This window comes from Candoia aspera, chromosome 1 (genome assembly GCF_035149785.1).
Source record: "Candoia aspera isolate rCanAsp1 chromosome 1, rCanAsp1.hap2, whole genome shotgun sequence".
Classification (NCBI taxonomy): domain Eukaryota; kingdom Metazoa; phylum Chordata; class Lepidosauria; order Squamata; family Boidae; genus Candoia; species Candoia aspera.
The window spans coordinates 40412516-40433155 of NC_086153.1; the positions used below are offsets into that span (position 1 = coordinate 40412516).

General features: G+C 37.4%; 1 protein-coding gene across 2 annotated transcripts; it reads right to left on the reverse strand.

Moving 5' to 3' along the window:
- Window positions 1-310: 310 nt before the first annotated feature.
- On the reverse strand, window positions 311-20293 carry SOCS5 (suppressor of cytokine signaling 5). 2 transcript variants are annotated; one of them, XM_063302699.1, is made up of 2 exons: window positions 20059-20293; window positions 311-2576 (listed from the first exon to the last, which is right to left on the reverse strand). In XM_063302699.1, the coding sequence occupies exon 2, from the start codon at window positions 2562-2564 to the stop codon at window positions 981-983; it is 1584 nt and encodes a 527-aa protein (XP_063158769.1). In that variant the 5' UTR covers window positions 2565-2576; window positions 20059-20293; the 3' UTR covers window positions 311-980. The 2 variants fall into 2 exon arrangements, with proteins under 2 accessions (XP_063158769.1, XP_063158761.1); XM_063302691.1 differs by having other exon boundaries at window positions 19929-20292.
- Window positions 20294-20640: the final 347 nt, after the last annotated feature.

Sequence of the window (20640 nt, forward strand, 5' to 3'; positions counted from 1 at the left end):
GCAAGCTTCAGATTAACCACTATTATCTACTGCAGTGGTTTCTTAATTAGAAGCTATTGAATTTTTTAAAATACTAAAACATTAATTTAAAAAATTGCTTTTAGGACTAGGGATGAAATGTTTTACATCTATTAAATGATTAAAGCAGAGTGAAGATGACCCTGTTAATGAAACAAATAAGTTATGGCATATGCCATAACTGAAGAGGCATTGCCTCTTCACTGTAATGATAGGGCAACCTCCTCCAGCTTGGCATCCAACAGACTTGCTAGATTATAATTCTCATCTACTGCCAATATGCCAGAAAGTATTTTTCTCTCTCTTTTAGAACTATTATTTTACTTATATGCATTTTTGGCAGATTTAACTATCTGATTATACCTACATGATTAACCCATTAAAATATTTAATTTGGAGAACCACATATTGGTACAGAACTTCTTAATACACATGATTTTAAAATGTAGAAATGACATGTTATAGTGATTTCCCCTGTTACTTATGACTTTTCCTCTTAAAACAGTATTGACATAAAAAGTGGCATAGAAGAACTGTGAAAAGTAGCACTGAATGCAGCTATTCTGAATCAATTTTTGGTATTCAAGTGCTCATATCAATCAAGAAGAAAAAAGCTAACAAGCTACTTCATTATGAATTATGAAACTGAATAGAATTTAAAAGTTAATGCCCAATAGCTGTCTTACATCAATACTACAAATACTGTAGTAGAAAGTAGATTTATTTTGTAACTGGCAAATTATAATCTAAAAGTCTGCATGAAAAATGTGATTTTGTGTTCTGTTCGTTGTTTCAAGAGGTATTCACAACTAAGTTTGATTAACTGGAGGCAGCATCTGACTTGTAAACACAATTAAGCTCAAAGTACAATAAAATCTAAACACTGATGTGCTTACTGTAGTATACTGTAACACATACACAAAAAAGCACAATGTGAGCTTACTAGGGATTCTGAACTTTGTTCACTTTGCCTTAATTGGTTCCCGCTCCAACCATCGCACTCTAACCTTTTGTTTATAATGATATTCCTTCAGAAAGTCCTGCAACATTGTTGGCAAAGGAAGACAATCAATCCCATCATATGAAGTATACCTGCAAATTACTGCCCGGCAGATATATTGCAAGCTGAAAGGAAAAGTCCTGTTTAGGGAAACTGTAAGTAGCGGTTCAAAAAACATGCAAGAAATAGGATCTTTGTAGTGTTCCAGAAGTCCTGTTACAGTGGAGGAGTGAAACACACAGGGGTCGTGAGCATCAAAACTGAAGTTGTGATTCCACTGCTCGATGCGTGCATGTAAAGACCGGTTATAGCGGCGGAAGCTCACAGAGAAGAGGTAGTCTTCTTGAGCAGAGTCCCTGAGCAAAAAAGTCCCTTCAGGTTTTCCTTCTAGAAGTGCTTCTGCTTCATAACGGTCCATCACGCCCCAGTAGCATGGATTACTGGTAATTTGAAGTAAATCTGGCACTAGGCAGTGAATGTAATCAATCTGTGTATGTACTTTCCAAGCTCCTTGTCTGGTGATGTGGCTATGGCTCTCTCCAGATATTTGGCGCTGCTTTTGTCTACGTGACTGCAAGCAGAGAGTAGTTGTGTCTTCCTCCAAATCACAACTTCCTTGTGTTGTTGAACTGCAGTCTCCCATCAGTTCAGACATGCCAGGGGGCAGCTTTGGCCCTAGTTTATATAATGGATTAACCTGTGCAGTAGCTTCAAAGGTATGTATCTGAGCATTGGGAGGAGGATCCACCCCTTCTTCTATACTGAGCCTTCGTCTCTCTCTCAGTCTGTCTTCCTCATCTTCTGTAGAAGCCAAGGAGGAGTCAAATGCATCAAAAATAGCAGAGTGTGGACTCACTGGAGCTGTGTGCTGCTTAATTAAATGCCACTTTTGGGCCAGATCTGACCCAGCAGGAAAAGGACATTTTTCTAACATAAGTTCAGAAAGATGGATCTTCCTTTTGTTGGAAAAGAGAGGCTTAGACTGTTTGCAGTACGTTCTCATAGGGAAACATAAGCCTACAGTATCCTGCAGTCTTTGCCTCAGAGAACGACTTCCTATGGTTCTGCTTGAGATGCTATCCGTATCGTTAACTGAGCTCACACCGTATCTTCTTTCCCTCCTTTGCAAGTGAGAACAGCCAAATCTTTTATCACTTTCCAAAGAGCTCTGGGTTTTTGTAGAGCAGGAATGTTTCTTTTTCCCACCCCATGGGGCATGCCGTGAGTAGGAATCCCTTCGTGCAAATTTAGCTCCTGAGGCAACATTCAAGTCAATTTCTTTCTCAATGCTTATTTCTACAATCTGAGGGATTTCTGTGGCACAATTTTGATTCTTCCTTGAAAAGCTTTTTGAAGTATTTAGATTCAGTTGCAAAGGGCTGCTAGGTTGCTGCTGAGCTGGACCAGGCACACAAACACTTTTATCTCTAACAGATGCACTATTGGAATTTATGTCTACATTTTCATTTCTATTTCCACCTTCAGGATTAAAGAGACTTTGGCATCTGTACTTGAAGCTGTTCCACATATTCCCAACTTTACCCATGGATTACGTTACCTACAGTTCAAAGACAGAAACACAATTTAGTAAAGTCACTTATTGAATAAAGAATAAATAGCTGAACATTTAATTCATGAATAAAATGAAAGTGTGATATTAATCCATTTCACTTTCAGTTTATAACGTAAGCATCAATAAACGATTAAGCAACTGTGAAATAATTGTGTACTTTCATACAAACCAGCTATATTACTTTAATTGGGAAGAACACTAATTTTTGTTTTTCCCTCCCAGTGTTCCATGCTTTACCACTGTTTCCACATGCCTAATAAATCAATGTAAATAAATATATAAATAATTCCAAATGTGTGCAGTTTTACATTTTAAATTGACTCAAGACACATCATAAGGACCATAGGAAAAATGCCTCTGCCCTGGTATACAGCATTTACTTGCAAGTACCCATCATTTTGTTGCAGAAAAGGGTTAATATTTACAACTACTAAAATAAGCAACAGTAATTGTACACATGCCCAACTGGCCAATATCTGCCTCAATCAGTAAATGTCATGTTGGCCAGGTACAGACACAAGATCTGTATTACCATTTTCCCTGTCACCTGTCAATTTCTGGGTGACCATGGCAGGAAGTTCCCAAATGAGAGGAGGATGACTTTAGTCCAAATGGCCAGGCCTAACTTCACTACCGGAGTGCAGTTAGTTTTCATGTTAATATGCAGCCTAAGGTGGGTACTTTCCAGCTGAATATATGATTTCAGGTTATGTAATGAAACACAGCATTCTCCCACAAAAGCTTTAGCATGTCATAAAATTTAGATGTGACAAAGCTTGAACATTTACACGTGTGTGTTTGTATGTGTATGATTTAGACTGAGAGACCAACAATGATGCCTCAGTACTTTCTTTTTACTGATAATGAATAAATATTGATGCAACAGAGTCAGCATTAAAAATATGGTCACATACGTTCAAGAATTACTATGTTTGACCACAGCTATTAATCATATTGGAACTGAATTTTCAGTCTGATTTCAAAGGTAAAGGACACATCTGTGACAAAAAATATTGATAATAATATTTAGGTTGAGTACTTTTTTTAAAGTAGATAATTCACTTGATGTGTTTATTAACAAAATATTTCATACTAATGAACTACAAAATCCTCTATAAAAAAATAATTTTAGACAAATCTGGATCCCTGGACATTTTAAAAAGTTCCCTGAAAACCCACTGATGGAGCTAAAATGCCAAAATCTGCAATATTCCTAAAAGGTAACTATTAGCAAAACACTGTAAAAAGAATTCTATTCATCTGCAAGTGCATTAAAGCAAGAATTCTGAACGATGACCCACAAAGTGGTTGGTGATCTGAGGAGTTGGCTGATCATTTGAGCTGGCTGCCTGCTTTTTCCCCCAGCTGCTGCTTAACATCAAAAGGCTACTAAATATATACCTCTTTTCTAATATTAGTTTTCCAGGTAAGTAATTTTTATGGTTGCCATTAAACTGATACAACACTTTGAAAGAGCAGATTTTATTTTCAGTTCCCTAGTATTATTAGCTTGCTTTAAACTTAGGCAATTATTTGACAGTCACTAATCAACTACTTTGCTTAAGACCAACCTACAGTATCAATATACCCTGCATACTAATTATGTGCTGCTGTATCCTGTGTCACACTGATTATATGTTTGATCTAAGGAGCAAGTAAGGAAGACAGTGATACACATTTGCTACTACTCCATTTTAGTTGCTTGTTCTTATCACAGATTTTGTTCCTGAAATACTGAAATACAAAGAATTGGACTTGAACGTTTCCAATTTCTTCAACTGCAACTTGAAAGGCAATCTTCATTACAATGTCAACTAAACAGTCTTCCTGTTCTATCCCAGGCCCTAACACTTAAGAATTCTTTAACATCACCTTCAATTAATACCAGCTCTTCATCCCTTATACCTAATTATTCTCTGAATATTGAGAACTTGGGAAACTTTCTCCAACTCAGGAGTTTGGTTGCATAAGAGAAAACAGTAAACAAACAAAAAAAGTTGCCTAAGGCTCAAAAACCAAAATGAAATGGAAGATATACAAGCATAATACAGTGAAAAAATGATGCCTCCTATGCTATTGTCAATTGGCAGTAGTCCACAATTTCTCTATCTATACTCAACACAAGTTCATGAAAAGTGAAAATCATTCACACAGTGGTTTTCCCTGTTTCTTTATCCCTTTGTTGCTTGGTCACCTTTCTAATTCAAGCCTTCTTCCATCCTCTGGCTCACCTCCAGACCACTTCTGGCCATTTTTTAACCTCCTCTCACTACACTGAATCACTCCCAATTCTCCCAAGGTTATCATGATGTCATTCCCATTCTCCATTCTTAGAGCTATACAAATAGTGTTATTTGTTCCATTTTGATTTGGGTTGCTAGCCAAACTTCAAAATGATGTGGTTACTTCCAGCTGCCCATCACTTTTACTTCCCAATAATGTCGCTGAATATACTTGGGACCACACGTTCTTAGAAATTAAGGCTAATGTTTCATTTTGAAAAAGTCCTCTATTCACTCACAACTATTATGACTGAAAATAAAATAAGGTAGGCATATCATACGTGAAATGCCAGGATAATTCTGGGTGGGATTAGGAAGGAGTCCCTATGTGCATTAGGCTTTCTACTGCCAATTTATGGAATAATTAGGGTCTTATATGAAGTGAACTAGAGATATAATTAAGAGGAAGAAGTTATTTCCCTTGCCATACCAATTCTTCAAATTTTCCATATACATATATAATGGCACTCAGCAACCCCATTTATTTAAGGCAGCAGAGTTGCCTTATTTTCTAAAGTATGCATAAAATAAATCAAAGAGCTATCAATTAATTACTAAGCAGTTCAACCAACTAATGTTTCATGACCATACACAGGCAATAAAGTAGCATCTAAGGACTCAGACAAAGCCAACTTTAGATGATAGCCAAGATATACATGATGAATACAGTTCTCCCTGACCACATTTAAAACAAGAAAACCATGAGAAGCTGCAGTCAGGTACCAAAGAACCACTGCAAAATAAACTTTCTCCTTGTTTCTTTCCCAAGAACAGTGCCGCCAGGTTGCTTCATATGAGAAGAAACACCAACTGCAAAGCAAAAATAATTATTCGAGGTAACAGAAATGAGTATTACTTAAACTAAGCTATAAGCTGATTTGACATTATGATCCTTTTTTGTATAAGAATTTTATTAGATTTAAAGCAAAGATAAAAACTACAAAAAAGAGAAAAAACTACAAAAAGAAAAAACTAAAAAGGTGTGAAAACAGAAGAAAAAAAGAATTTTACAGATTATATAAAGAAGTGACTTCCAACTTTTAACAACAAGAATATACAGCAATTTCCATAATCAATCCATTATTCTATATCAGACCAAAATCACATTATTTCTATAAATAATTCCATCAACACATTATAAAAATCACTAAATACAATTGCTCCTTCCCCTTATATTAAAACAAAAAGAAATATATAAACCTCCTAATCAACTCCCCCCAAAAAACATCTAATTATTTCTTTCCTACCACTAGTCAATACATTTCTGTCCACTATAATAAAAATCAAACTAAAAAACATATAAATGGTCTGCTCTTATAATTAATAATACTGCAATTATAACAATCTTAATTCTCTTAAACCTAAAACCAGCATTTATTGTTTATACTTTATTAATCTTAATCCAAATCATTAAAAAGAGTATGAAGTCAAACAAGCCTTAAAAGCAATCCAAATAAACATTCTCAAATCCTTACCCCACTTCAAAATAGACCAAAGCATTCACATATCTCTATAATAAACACAAGGTATTTTTCACAATGTCCCAAATATCTTGCAAAATAGCTTGACAGGAATCAAAAAAGATCTGTTTAAAGACTGTTTAAGCTCACAACGGAACTGAGAAAGTCTGCTTGAAATCCTCCAGAGTCCACTTTTTGGGAGAGATGGGCGGTGATAGAAATTTGAAAAATAAATAAATAAATAATTTTAAAAAAATGTTTCAGGCAGTAGATTATGGTGCCCCCTAGATACTTGACTAGCGAAAGTAGGAGTTAATGAGTTAATGGAAAATTTCCAAAAGATTTTGACACAAGTGAAAGTATGCTAATAGGCAGCTCCCAGGGAAAGTGGCAACAGAAAGCTGAAGATTCAAAACAGCAGATTCAGCATGTAGGAAAATATTAAATTATTCAAATTCAATACAAAAATAATAGCAGGGAAGCAATTATTTATTCTCAATCCTCCTTAGTATTTGAATGGGAAACATTAATTAAAAATTAATCCCAAAAATAACAATAAGCACCAAGAGAGATCGCTTCTCCTTGCTGTAAAAAGCCTCTCTTAAGGTACATAAACTTAAAATATATATATATAAATTGGGTGATTTAGAAATGGGGTGGCTTGACTTAGTGTCTCTTTAAGGCTACAGCACGACTTGGAAATGGTGATGTCCTGGCCCCCTGGGGGCTCTTACCAGATTGGCGCGAACGCTTTTTGCGATTCTTTGGTCGCAAGTCACCATTCTGGAGGGCAGATGGGATGATTCCGAGTGTTTCTTTATTCATAAAGATGCTTCTGGGCTTCAGGAAAAAGCCTGCCCGAGCCCCAAAAAAGCCGCATTGTCAGTTCTGTCTGCAGAAACTGCAGATACAGCTGCTCAGTCAGCCATGTCCCCACCGAAAGACCTTGACATTATGATCCTGAACATACTTACCTAAGAGTAAGCCTTACATAATTTAGTAGGATACATTTCTGAACATGAACGCACAAAATTATTTTGTTAATTCAAACATAATCAGCAAACAAACCTTTTTGAATATGTATTCAAAGGGCAGATTTATTAAGCTCAACAAATTTTATTTCCAGGTAAATGTATACTGGACTGCATCCAGAATTTACTTTATTGATGAAATCTTCATATGAATGCAGTGAAGAATGACAAACCCTTCTCTTCTCTTTGCTAAAAAAAAAAGGCAAAGCTCTAGGATTTCTATGAATGAGAAAGAATAGTGGGAATCAATTAATTTTAGAATAACTCTATTTCCAGGCAATTAATTTTAAACATTAGTTATTAATTCTATCATTTTTTTGTCCTGGCCCTCCCTTTTGAGGGGGTACATATATGGACACAAAAATGTGGCAATGTGGCACAGCTGCACTTTTATTGTAGAAATTTCCAAGGGTGATTTCCACCAGTGTTGACAATCTTAGGGTATTAAAGCATTACAATCTTAGGGGACCTGGGCATTACTAAGGACTATGTCTATTTTATTTTTCCTTTTAAATGAGGAGCTAGCGTAAAAGCACCACCATCAGTCAACATCTTTATTTCCCAGAATACCTCTGGGTCCCACATAAACTAGTAGTTTGTTACAGTACTATAGTTTCTTTAGATGTATACAAGTCAAAAGAAAAAAAATATTTATTTATTTTATTTATATAGCTGCCCATCTCACATAAAAGTGACTCTGGATGGTGTACAGATGATGTTATAAACAGCATCTTGCAGAATCCAGAGGAAATGCATGAATTTGCTTCCTGATAAATGGATATAGTTCATCTTAATCTGTACAGAGAAATACAAATAGAAATACTGCATATGGATGTGAAAGCATTTGTACAATAAACCTTTAATTTAATGGACTCAGTATAGCAGACTTTGGATAAAGACAAAATCTGTCCATACACAGTATGCTTCAGCACATGTATAAAATCTGGTTCAAATTTAAAAGACATTCTGCTTTAACAAATACCCTTCCCCTCATTAAATGTTAAATTGAGGATTTACTGTTTCTTCCTGAGATCATGTATGTGTTTGTGATCAAATGGTTGAGCCCACGGGGTGGAAGGCTGGAGGTTTCCAATAGGCCCTCTGGTCTTCACACCTTGGACCTGCCTTGTTGTTTTGGGGCAATAGCTAGGTTGTTCCCACTGCACCACTTACCCTGCAGGGACTGCCTCATCCTCCCTCTAACCCTGATGTGTGGGTGGGCAAGGGCTCTCACATCGTGCACTGCCTAATAATTACAAGGTAATTTTTTTTTTAAAAGGAATAATTTCCATAATGATTTTCCTTAGCTATATAGCCTACAGGCATGTGACTACAGGTTTCAGCCCTTCTTTCCTTAAAATAGATAGATAGATAGATAGATAGATAGATAGATAGATAGATAGATAGATAGATAGATAGATAGATAGATAGATAGCCTTTTAAATCTTTAATTTATTTTTAAATAATTATACTGTAACAAGCTACTAGTTTATGTGGGACCCAGAGGTATTCTGGGACATAAAGATGTTGACTGCTGCCAAATGGGTGAGGGTGTGTGGGTGGCCAGCAAGGCGCTGCACAATCGCAGCTGGGCTGGGGATGGCTGCTGCCAGGTGGGGGAGACTTACTGGAGCAACTTGTGACCTTCCCTGCTGGCTTCCACATTGACTTTGCTTGTGGGAAACCAGCAGGGAAGGTCGCAAATGGCAATCATGTGACTGCGGAATGCTGCAACCGTCATCAGTGCAAGCTGGCTGCCAAGTGCCCAGATCGCAGTCATTTGACCGTGAGGGTGCTGGGACGACCAGAACTTCGAGGACCGGTTGTAAGTATCACTTGTTCAGTGCCGTTGTAATTTCAAATGGTTGCTGAACAAGTGGTTATTAACCAACGATTACCTGTACATCTTTTCTGTCAGAGATTAATGATAAATATAGGCTCTTTTTCCGATCTCTGAATGTTTTTCAGCCAACCTTAAAACAATCCCCTCTACATTTTACTAATATAGTTGCCAAAGACTGCAAGAACATACATTCATTCAGGCTTATAACCCATACTAGGCTCAGCATCATGTACACAATTTTGTTCTAATAGCCCCTTAGCATACCAGGTATCAACATCCACTTATTGGATAACTAAGTAAAGAATTTTTTAAAAGCAGAAAAACTATTTTTTGTCTTTTATGCTACTGCATATGTCAAAAAAGTTTAAAACAAACAAGTTTAATTCTTACTTGTAACAGATTGACAAACAGGGACTATGAACAAAGCTGATTAAATTGTTTAAAGATCACCAACTTTCATATACACCATGGTGCCCATGATTACCTAGCAGGTAAGCTTAACTCGAAGATTTATTTAAAGTAATCTACAAAACAAGTGTACCCACTAGTGACTTAAATGAATGTATCCACACCAGGTTTCTTAACATGTACAGAAGTGTTTTGCAACTGTCTTCTTCTGGTGTGTGGTTTTTTTTAACATAGACGTATTTTCACTGGAATTACTGAGTTCAATTGGGCTTATTCTTAGATAACGGCAGGATTTAAACTTTCACAATTTTTAAAACCCCTTCTTCAAATATTTTAATATGAAAAGCTTCAAGCAGCTAATTCCAGGTTCAGTCAATAATTTTTGATATTTTTAGCATGTATATAACTGGAAGAATGGTTTCAATTATCACATAATTCTATACTGCATTCTGATAGAAAAGTTTATTTGTCTAAATATATTTGCCACTGTTTAATAAAGATTAATAAAGCTTGAATGGAGAAGTTTTCTATCCTTGCTGAAAGGTATCCATAACTATAGATTAAGTGACTAAGTTCTCTAATATAGTATTAGAATTACCTTAGTGCCCAATTCTATACAATGTAATTATGTTAACTGTTAAAATTCAGACATGCATCAATGTTCACAGTACTGAACAGAAAGCTTTGCCAATAAGTATTGGTCTAGTGGTTAAGGCAATGGGCTAGAAACCAGGAGGCTGTGAGTTCTAGTCCTGCCTTAGGCACGAAAGCCAGCTGGGTGACCTTGGGCCAGACACTCTCTCTTAGCCCAACTCACCTCACAGGGTTGTTGTTGTGGGGAAAATAGGAGGAGGAAGGCGTATTTGGTATGTTTGCTGCCCTGAGTTGTTTTTAAAAATAATAAAGGCAGGATAATTTTTTTTAAAAAAGTATTACAGCAATCTATTATACAAATCAGGCCATTTACCCTGAAATTTACAAACCATTTTCTTTATACATTTAAGCAACTTAGTTACTATTATGGGTTACTATTCAGCTATAATTATGTAAGTACTGGGACCAGTGACACTATACATTATTGTTAATTCATTTCAATTACATTTGGGCATACTTAATAATTTAAACAAAACCTTCTATTAAAACAGTCTGCTTAAATTTTATTTTCCCGTTATTCAACTTCTTCCTCAATCCCTTGATTTCTTTGTTCCCTTACTCCTTTTCCTCCTCTCAGTCTTCCTTACCCTTAGTGTTTGGGTAACTAATTTGACCAAAACAGACCAACGGGAAGAGAACCCATTTAGGAAAACAAACAAAAAAACCTCAGCAAATTCCTGCTCTCCAGCTTATGCATCAGAATATACTGTGAAAAAGGCCTGTACTCTTCAGTTAGAACCCCTTCCCTATCAGCAGGGATAAAGCTAAAACATTTGCTCTGACTTAACAGCCTCTTATCAAGATAAGTGTGTAAAATTGGGAAAGGAGAGCAGGATATGAGGTATGAAATAAATTTTCAGATCCTGAGTATTGTGAATTGCTGGATATGGGTCAGTTGTGCAGAAAGATATATAGCTCCTAACATAAATTTACATACTTTACAAAGCCTAAATGTAGTATAGAAGTTCCCGTGTTGCTAAATATCTTATATTATGCCAACTACTTTGAAAAATATTAAAATTGAAGGATTCCATTTTCATTAGTGCCTTAAGTATAATCCTCAAAAACTAAAACCTTTTACAATTTGTACTATGAAGTTGTAATACACAGTTACACACAATCAGCTGAGTAAATGCAATACTAAAAACAATGTAGTCCAAATAAAAAGAAAAATAATTATAGTAAATAAAATACTTTTTAAAAATACTTTTTAATGTAGTAAATAAAATTCTATGAGTAATGTAATTCTGGTCTAGTACTCAACCAAATTCATATAACACATTGATACGATTCTTCTTCTCAAAAGAAGCCATTAAAATAAAGATTACCCAAATAAAATATTAACTGGATGAAGCTACAGTAACTCATCTAAACTACAAGATTTTTCTTGAAGTACAAAATTGATAAAGTATTCTATAAACAATAAATATGTTAATAGTATTTAAGGGCCCAGCTTTTCCATTTTTGCTGAAAAAAAGGAACTATGACAAACCTTAGTGATAAATAAATCTGTCAGTATTGTCCAAGAATAAAAACTTGTCTAATCTGTCCAATTAGTAATGTAATCCAATGAGAATCTACTCAGAAGTAGATCTCCCTGAATCCAGCAGCCTGCTCTTGCATAAAAGTTCACAGAATTGCAGATTTAAGAGTCACATATGAGCAGGCCAAGTGTACATTAAATTGAAGAATGTGGTAGGAGGGAGAATTTCAAGGAAAATGCAGATTAAAAATCAGTTTTGCAGTAAATCACAATTTAAATGGTACTAACAAAAAATAAGTCAAAACATTGTAAGTATTAAAGGTTTCAGATAGCAGATTAAAAGTTCAATGCATTGCTTCCCACTACCTAAAATAGCTTAAAAACATATTTATGAACAATAGTCAAAGTGTGATCCTATAATAATAGCAAAAACAGTATTTTATGTTTAGGATACCAACATGATGCCCCTCAGAACCAGTAAGTTACCAACCAGTAAAATTTAAAAATATTTTCTTTTAGATTTCTAAAATCTTTTTTAAAAATGCAAGGTTGTCATGCTACAAATCAAAGCATCAGCCTCCAGTATTACATTTCCTTGCAAGAATGCCTATATTCTTGAAAGAGAACTGGCCACTTATAAAGTATAATAAGTAATTACGTCATTGGAGCATGAATGAGTTCAAAGACTTACAGTAGTTTAGTATTATTTTCTCTGCAAGATGCAGTTTGTAACTCCATTCTAAGCTATGTACCTTTAGGACCCTTTTTTTATAGACTATTTCTCCTCTGTTTCTATCACTGAGATCTGAACTTCAAAGTTTATGTTTGAAGCTCATAGTTTAGAGGCAGAATATCTGAGAGATGGCTTTTGATCCTTCTATGGGGTTTGACTCTTTCAAAGGAAAAAAAATTATTTACCACCAAGTACCAAAAAAGAAAAATCTAATTTAGCAAGGCTCATCTATAGAGAATATGGAGTAATATTAAGAAAAAAAAATTCATTAAAGGAAGAAAGAGAGGAGGAGGAGGAAGGTGCAACATTTTTTAAGAACAGGTAAAATCAAAAACTATCTATGTGATTGCTAAAAGTGAAAACCCATTTAATGGTGCATAATCAATCAATCAAAATCAAAAGCATTCAGGATGAGCGAGGAAAAAGAAAAGGTGAAAGTTTCAGAAATAAGGTACTTTGGTTGTACTTCATGTCATGGTATTTTCCAAATGAAAAAGCAAAAATGTTATACAGTTATATTAAAGAGAAACAATTTTATTATAGCCTAATTGAATCCAAAATTCAACAGTATTTACTTCCAACTATGAATAGGAGTTTTGAATTCTACTAATGTTTTTGTTAAGATTTTCAGACTTATCCAAAAGCAAAGTTACCACATATGTAAATGCGTTGGAGCAATTCATGGAAGTCATGGGGATCAATAGTTTCTTCTTTTCAGCCAGCTGATCACAAAGTAATACTATTCTGTACTGTACCTATTAAGAATCCCTCAAACTGCGTAAGTCTGTTGAAGTCTGTCCATCACTTCCTTGAACATCATAACTAGTACAGACATGGCCTTAAAATCAGCCAAAAATGTTTATTTCTTTCTCTTTTCTTCTAACCTACTTTCCTAATTAACCAATCAAAGTGACTGTCCTGTTCAGACTATGCAACCAGGCAGAGTAATATCAAAAATATTCTTTATTAAATAACTATTTACAATAATTAAGTCCCTGAAGCAAGAAGAACTGGATTCAATCACACCTAACTGGGCAACGGCAAGACAACCGGCAGGATTGCCCAAGGAGCTGGTGACAAGGCAGCAGAACAAGACTCCCCAACAGGAACTGGACGACTGGAAGAGACTGGAACGCAAGGTGCTGCTGAAATTGAAGACAACAGGTCTCGAACTGGAACAGTACTTGAGTTACATTGGCACTGGATGCGGCTGATCAGAGCCTCCTGGACTCTGCTGAGGACTAAGGACCGAACTGGATGGGACTTGACCTGTGCTGGACTGGGAACCAGTGACTGGAGTCTCAAAGCAAGACTGGGAACTTGGAGCAAGGCTAGACTTGGCTGGAAGCCCTGGACTGGAAACTCGGAGCAAGACTGGAAACTCGGAGCAAAGCTAGATTGTGATATTGTTTCACTACAAGATAGGTGTGAAACTCCTGAGCAATGCTGAGCACTCGAAGCATGGTTAGACTGGACCGAAGATACACTGCGAGACTAGGGACCAAAGGCGCACTGAAGCTACATGGAAGAACAGGAGCTAATCGGCGATCTAAGAGCGTTGCAAGACTGCACCAAAAACTCGGAGCGAAACTGTGGAACAGGGGCATAGCAAGGCTGGACTAAGGTCACTGAGTTGGTTAAAAACTCGAAGCAAGACAAGAAGTGCGTCTGGAGCTCACAAAGGACAACCATGCAGATCCAAGGCTGGATGCAAGGCTGAGATTGCTGGGCTCAGCGAACAGAGGATCCTCGGTGGCAGCAGAAGCAGGATTCAAGTCCTCCTCAGTAGAGAACAAAGGTGCTGATTCCTCTTCAGCAACAGAAGCTGTCTCTGATGCTGGTAGGGACTATTCTGCTGAAGCTGCAGGCTTGCAGGATCAATTGTCTCCGGCAGCTTGCTCTTCACGCATCTGCCTTTTATACTGATCCTTCATGCACCTGGACCCTTCTGCAGCCAATCGGGCTGCCTTCTCTTTTGACCGCTTTTCTGCCCGTCATTGGCACACACTGATTGGAGGATTCCAATCCTCCCCCGAATCCTGGCCAATCAGGGCCTTGAACTCTTCCCACTCCTCAAGTTTTGTTTTCCTGGTTCCAGCCTGCTAAGTTTCCATTTCCTCCTCTGACTCAGAAGAAGTTTCACCTTCTGAGTCAGAGGCAGGCTTGATTCTGACAGTGCCATACAACAAGTTGAACATATTATCAGCTGTGAATTCTGCATGCTTATTTAGAATTAAAAGTCTATTTGATTCTTTTTCCTAGGATGTACTGTTAGGATTGCACTAATTACTCTGGGTGCCTGTTAAGGTTTTAGATTTACACAGTACAATGCAGTGTGCACAGCTTAAAGAATCAACATTTATCCTGGCTATTTTTAAGTGCATGCCACTATCACCTGTATAAACTGAATATAATAAAATGCAACAATTTATCTAGCCAGTACAGGACTCAGCAACACCAAAATAATAATGCAAGAAGTACAGCTGAGTCAACTGAGGACAGAACTTTCTCAACCCATCTGCCTGGCATTACTAGTAAAATGCTGGCACTTAACCACTTTGGCTTTAAATCACTCGCAAGTTGGAAGCTGTGACCTCTCTTAGAACTGGTGTGTTAGACTGTGCAGAAAACCATACTTCAAGGACAAAATGCATTTTGGAGAATGTATGAATGTACTGATAGCACCTACCAAGAACACCTTACAAGAGCTGTGTTTTTTCCTGGGTTTGCATGGCTATCTTCTGCAGCTGACAAGTGATCCTGTGGCAAGGCAAGTCTGATTCCTAACCAGTGGTGCATGTTCTGAATCACCTTTTGTCCTTTGAATCCTGGTTGCTGTAAAGCCCTGCTATGGGCCACAATCAACCCAGTCAACATGTTAGATAGAACTCTGGATTCAAAATGCTTCTCAGCTATATTAAAACCTTCCTTATTGCACACTGTATAATTAAAAAAATCAGAATGAATCTTACCCCAAAAATGCTGACAAGACTACTTGATTTTAGAGGTTGATGGTTTTATACAAAGGATATAATGGCAAATTACTGTGTGATTCTTTGAGAAGTCAAGTAGCATGCAGGCAATTACAAAGTATAAATTCAAGAGTTTGATGTTATATTTGTATCAAGCCTAAACACTTGGACAGGTTTTTTTTAATTTCCATTGAAAAAAAATTGTACTCTGCTAATAAAATCAGAAATCTAAATTGTGATTGTTTTAATATTTGCATTGAAAGGTTTTTGTGTGACCATAACAAATAGTGATTTAGAAATATCCTAATAAAATCAAATTACTTGAATGCCAAACCACAATACTGCATACAGTTTTACTAATATTATATTTGCATCTCATGGATTCACTCAGTTAACTGCAGTGTTTCTAGAACTGATCTCATCTATGAATTATCTGCACATTGTTCTAAGAACAAGGGGGAAAGTACAATTTCTACTGTGTAAAGTATTCATAAGTTCTCAACAATCTAGTTAATTCAGAGAATGTTAGTTCTACTTCCCTTTCAGTAGCTTTACTGAGATCTCAAAACCTAAATGGTATTTAGTTCAGCAAAATCAGTGAGCAATCTTTTTTGTGGCCCCAAGAGTAACTTTATGCCACATTGTCAAATCTGGTTTCACTTTCCGCTATTTCAGGGTGGAAAGTACATGAAAACTACAGCATAAACATAAAACAAATTATCTGAGGAAAACTAAAACCCCATCCCTCCCATTTTGCATCTTTCATTACTTTGCCCACCACAGACATAACCATCCATAAAAAGTTCTAGTGTTACTCTTAAGTCATTAACAGATTACTTAATTTAATGCAATACATAAAAATTTACATTTTCTTCAGAATCTTTAATTCAAGTATAATATCTTGAATTTATCAAGATATCAGCAACTTTCCACAAACTGCAAGAACATCTCCAGATATGACTTATCTGCAAACAAATTCAGCTTCTCTGTGACATTTTATGAAATGTTCCACCATCCACACCAACAATTTCTAGGTGAAGACTTAGTGACTAAAAGAACAGATGTGTTTACATAAATGGATGTTTCCTCAGGCCACTTCCACAGTGCTCTATTTTACTGTCCTAGAGGTGACCCTGAGCAATTTGGATGATTACATACTGATTTGCAAGGTAAGCAAAATACCATACTTGTCATCTGTTGCTACCCCAGGCTCTAGCATTTCCTTTATATTTTAATCCTAGAAATATGCTATAATACATTACCACATGGTTACTCCAGTGAGGTTGTCTGTGTAAAAGACTTTAAATCTGTATTGTATGCTGCTTATCACCATAAGAAATAAAATGGAATAAGAAAAGCTAGTTGGCTCAACTAAGTACTATCTCTTCAGGCAAGGATTTTGTAATGGAATATACTGTATCTTTTACTAGAGACAAAGGACAGAGAGAGATTCTATTATTATTCAATGAATAGTTTTATATGTTTCTAAGTTTTTAATCTAATCCATATCTGTATCTTCAAAAGACATTAGTAATCAGAACAGATAATACTGAGCAAGATAGACCAATGATTAGAAAACAGTTTCATCTTGACAGATGTAAGAATGCCACAATGAAATTAACAAGTCTGTTTCGGACCTGGCTTAGAAATCCTGACTTGTAATAAGATTTAAGGTACAACTTTATTATAAAATTTCTAGTTTCCAAAACTAAAAGGGAAAAAATTAAATTAAAAAAAAGTATGAAGACAGTAAGTCAATGCATTAGAGCATAGAACTTCTATCAATTTATTGATTACATGCCATCAAGTCAGTGTTAACTCTTAGCGACCACACAATTTTCTCCATGATGATCTATCTCTAACCTGGTCCTTCAGCTCTTCCAACAGTACACTCATGGCTATTATAATTGAGTCTATCTACCTTGCTACTGGTCATCCTCTTCTTCTCTTTCCTTTCACCTTTCCCAGCATTAGAGCTTTCTCCAGAGAGCTAGGTCTTCGCATAATGTGTCCAAAATAGCATAATATGAGCCTGGTCATTTGTATAATGGTATGTGGGAATAACTTTGGGAGACAGGGCAAAGAAACACAACCAAGGGAATGGTCAGATAAAAGTCAGCTGAGCCTGCAGCAGGAATGTGGGCAGGGCAAGAGGCTCAGAAGAAACCTTCCCTAGTTTCTTGGGCTGTAAAGGAGACGGGGTGGGGGAGGGGAGAGATGTAATTTCAGACTTGCAAGTTTCTGTTAATGTAGCTTTACAATAAAGTAGATGTAGACCATCTGGTCATGTTTTCTGTCTGGTCTACCTCATAAAGCTCACATATGTACCTTGAGTGAGAACTCTGGGTTGATTTGTTCCATAATTCACTTGTTTGTTTTCTTGGCTGTCCATGGTATTCTCAGGAACCTTCTTCAACACCAAAGTTCAAAAGCATCAATATTCTTCCTTTCTTGCTTCTTCAAGTCAAACTTTCGCTTCCATAGAGTGTCACAGGGAATACCATGGCTTGCACAATTCTGATCATTGTAGATATAGACACATTACAGCATTTGAATATCTTTTCCAAGGCCTTCATGGCTGTTCTACCAAGTGCTAGTCATAATTGAAAATTAAATAATTATAAAATGGGTCAGCTTTCCCCAAGCTGAACAACTCCCAAAATTTGCAGCCACTACTAGCAATACTTATGCTCTGTTGGTTAAGTTCTGCAGTCTACCATATCTCCAGGACAGTAGGACAAGTCAGGCTGATGTACGTAGACTCTATCATCTCCTATTTGAACTAATATTTTCCTCTAAAAAATAACAAAATGTGGATTTGAGGAAAAGATAAAACACGGTTTGCCAAGTGTGACCTGTATGCAAACACTGTAACCAAATATTAAATCACGAGTGGCTAACATCAACAGTGTCCACAATAGAGATTAGAATATGTAAATTTGGTAATTGTGCAGTTACTGATAGCTTCCCATTCAAATGGAAGAATCTTTTTTTTTGGTTTCAATGTAGTTCATCATGAAGGTATGGTAAACTAAGGAATGTTTTCTTCTAACAGTGGCATAATTAATATAGACTGTCATTTCATCAGATCCTACCACCAAGGCTCAGACTGAGCAGGGTTGCATAGTAGATCCTTTCAATCTATTATATAGTATTCATATCAAGTACTAAAAGCCCTGAATTAACCATGTATGTAGTAGAATCTATAGTGAACTCAGACACAATATTTGCCATTCATTCAAAACAATTCTGCGAGACAGACTGACTGTTAACCTTCATCTTTGGCACAGGAAATATGACTAGCCAAACAGTAGAGCTGGTTCCAGTATGTCCAAAACTGTAATCAGTGGTGTAATACAGGTAAAAACATGCAACTTCATGCACTCATGTGCAACAATTATAGATTGATGGCACAACCAGTGGCCACAACCTCATCAGTTCAAGTTTTCACATTAAGATTTGCCAATCTATCTTATACAGAATGGCTTCTAGTACTGTACAACATTCTTCATATTGGAAGTTTGGTGGCATGAGACTTTTGAAACTATGAATAACTAAACCAGTTATGCTGAATCCCTGCTCAACAGCCCCTCCAGAAAAAAAAAAGTGCCAGCAAATCTGAAACAGAACACTGCTGATTACTGAAATTTGAAGTAGCTTTTGGAGGTATAATTGGAAGAAAAAAAAATCAGTTCAATTTTTTTCACATATTTGCTTATAATTCTCTTCATCCTGACTACATAGAACATGAAGGCTATAAAACAAAAGTTTCCATTATCAGTAAGGATAAAATGCTGAAAAAATATTTTTCCACACAAACTTCCAATATGCTATTAATTCATCTTTAGCCCCAGTTCTTTAGCCCCAGTTCATCTTTAGCCCTGAATAAGCAAAACTGAAGTTTAAGGTGCTCATCTGCTAGTTTTAAATTGCAAAATAATGAAGGAAGGAATTCCAAGTGGCTAGAGACATACCTTTCACTTTTCTCATCTCCCTCCCAGTCAAGATTATAATTTGAATTATTAATTATTAATTGAATTATTAACCTCGTTTCTCTTCTTTAAGTCGCAATGCCTTTGCAAGACTTAGATGAGACAGCTAGAACAAGAGTTTACAACCTGGCTTTCTGAGCCTTCCACCTGAAAAAAAAAATAAAAGTGCTCCGAAGAAGAAAATACCGCATACAGTACTTAGCCACTTAGATAAATCTCCCCAAGGAATCCGGAAAACTGCTCATCCCGCAGTCCTCCAACAGGGCTTTGTAAAATAAAACAGAGCGTGCATTTCTTTCTCCCTCTCTGCGGGTCATTCTCCTGTCCCCTTTCCTTAAATTCCGGGGGCGGGAAGCGGCAGCCGAGGAATGTCACTCGCTTCCCCCTCCTGATGACGGGCCTTTCAAAGAAAAGAGGCCGGGAGTGGAAGCTTCCCTCCTCTCCCGGCTGCTCAGCTCGAGCTAACCAGATTCACCCACCTAAACTGCGGCTGCACAGCGTCGGAGGCAGCAACTGGAGGTGGTGGACTTGCACGGCCAGCGCATCTCTCTCCCCGCTATCCTCGCTCTCTCAGCGGTGTGCCAGCTCCCTCCTGGGTCCCGGCATTACCTCGCTGCGTCTCCGCGCAAGCTCCCACCTCCTCCTCCTCCGTCCCTTGCCGCGAAGATGGTGCGAACCCCCTCCTCGCGCGGCCTGGCCAGCAGTCTCGCCTCAGGCCCAGAAAGCGAGAGAGCACCACCAGCAGTGACGGGGGAGGACGAAGGAGTGACAGCGCCGCAGCCAATTGCACAAAGCGGCAGCCTCGCTCCCTCGTCCAACCGTTACCCTCGGTAGCGGGGAACGGTGCAGCCTCAGCGCAGCCTATAGCAACGCAGGCCCCTCAACATTCCCCCGTTAGAAACCGCAGAGCCAATCCTGGGCAAGATAGATAAGCCGCGCCCACCAGCCCACCGACATTTCTCTTTCTCTCTCGTCAGCCGCGTCGCTGAGCCTGAGGGCGGGATCCCCAGCCGTAGGAAGGATGTTGGCGGGGCGGCCATCTTGAAACAGGGAACACGGTTGACGGTTTGGAATGACGGGGAGGAGAGATGATGCCTTCTCGAGAATCTGTAGTAATGGTAGCGCGACGTGTTTCACTTGGATGCAAATCTCAGTGCCTTCAATGAAGTGTATTCCTGTCGTCGTGCAGGA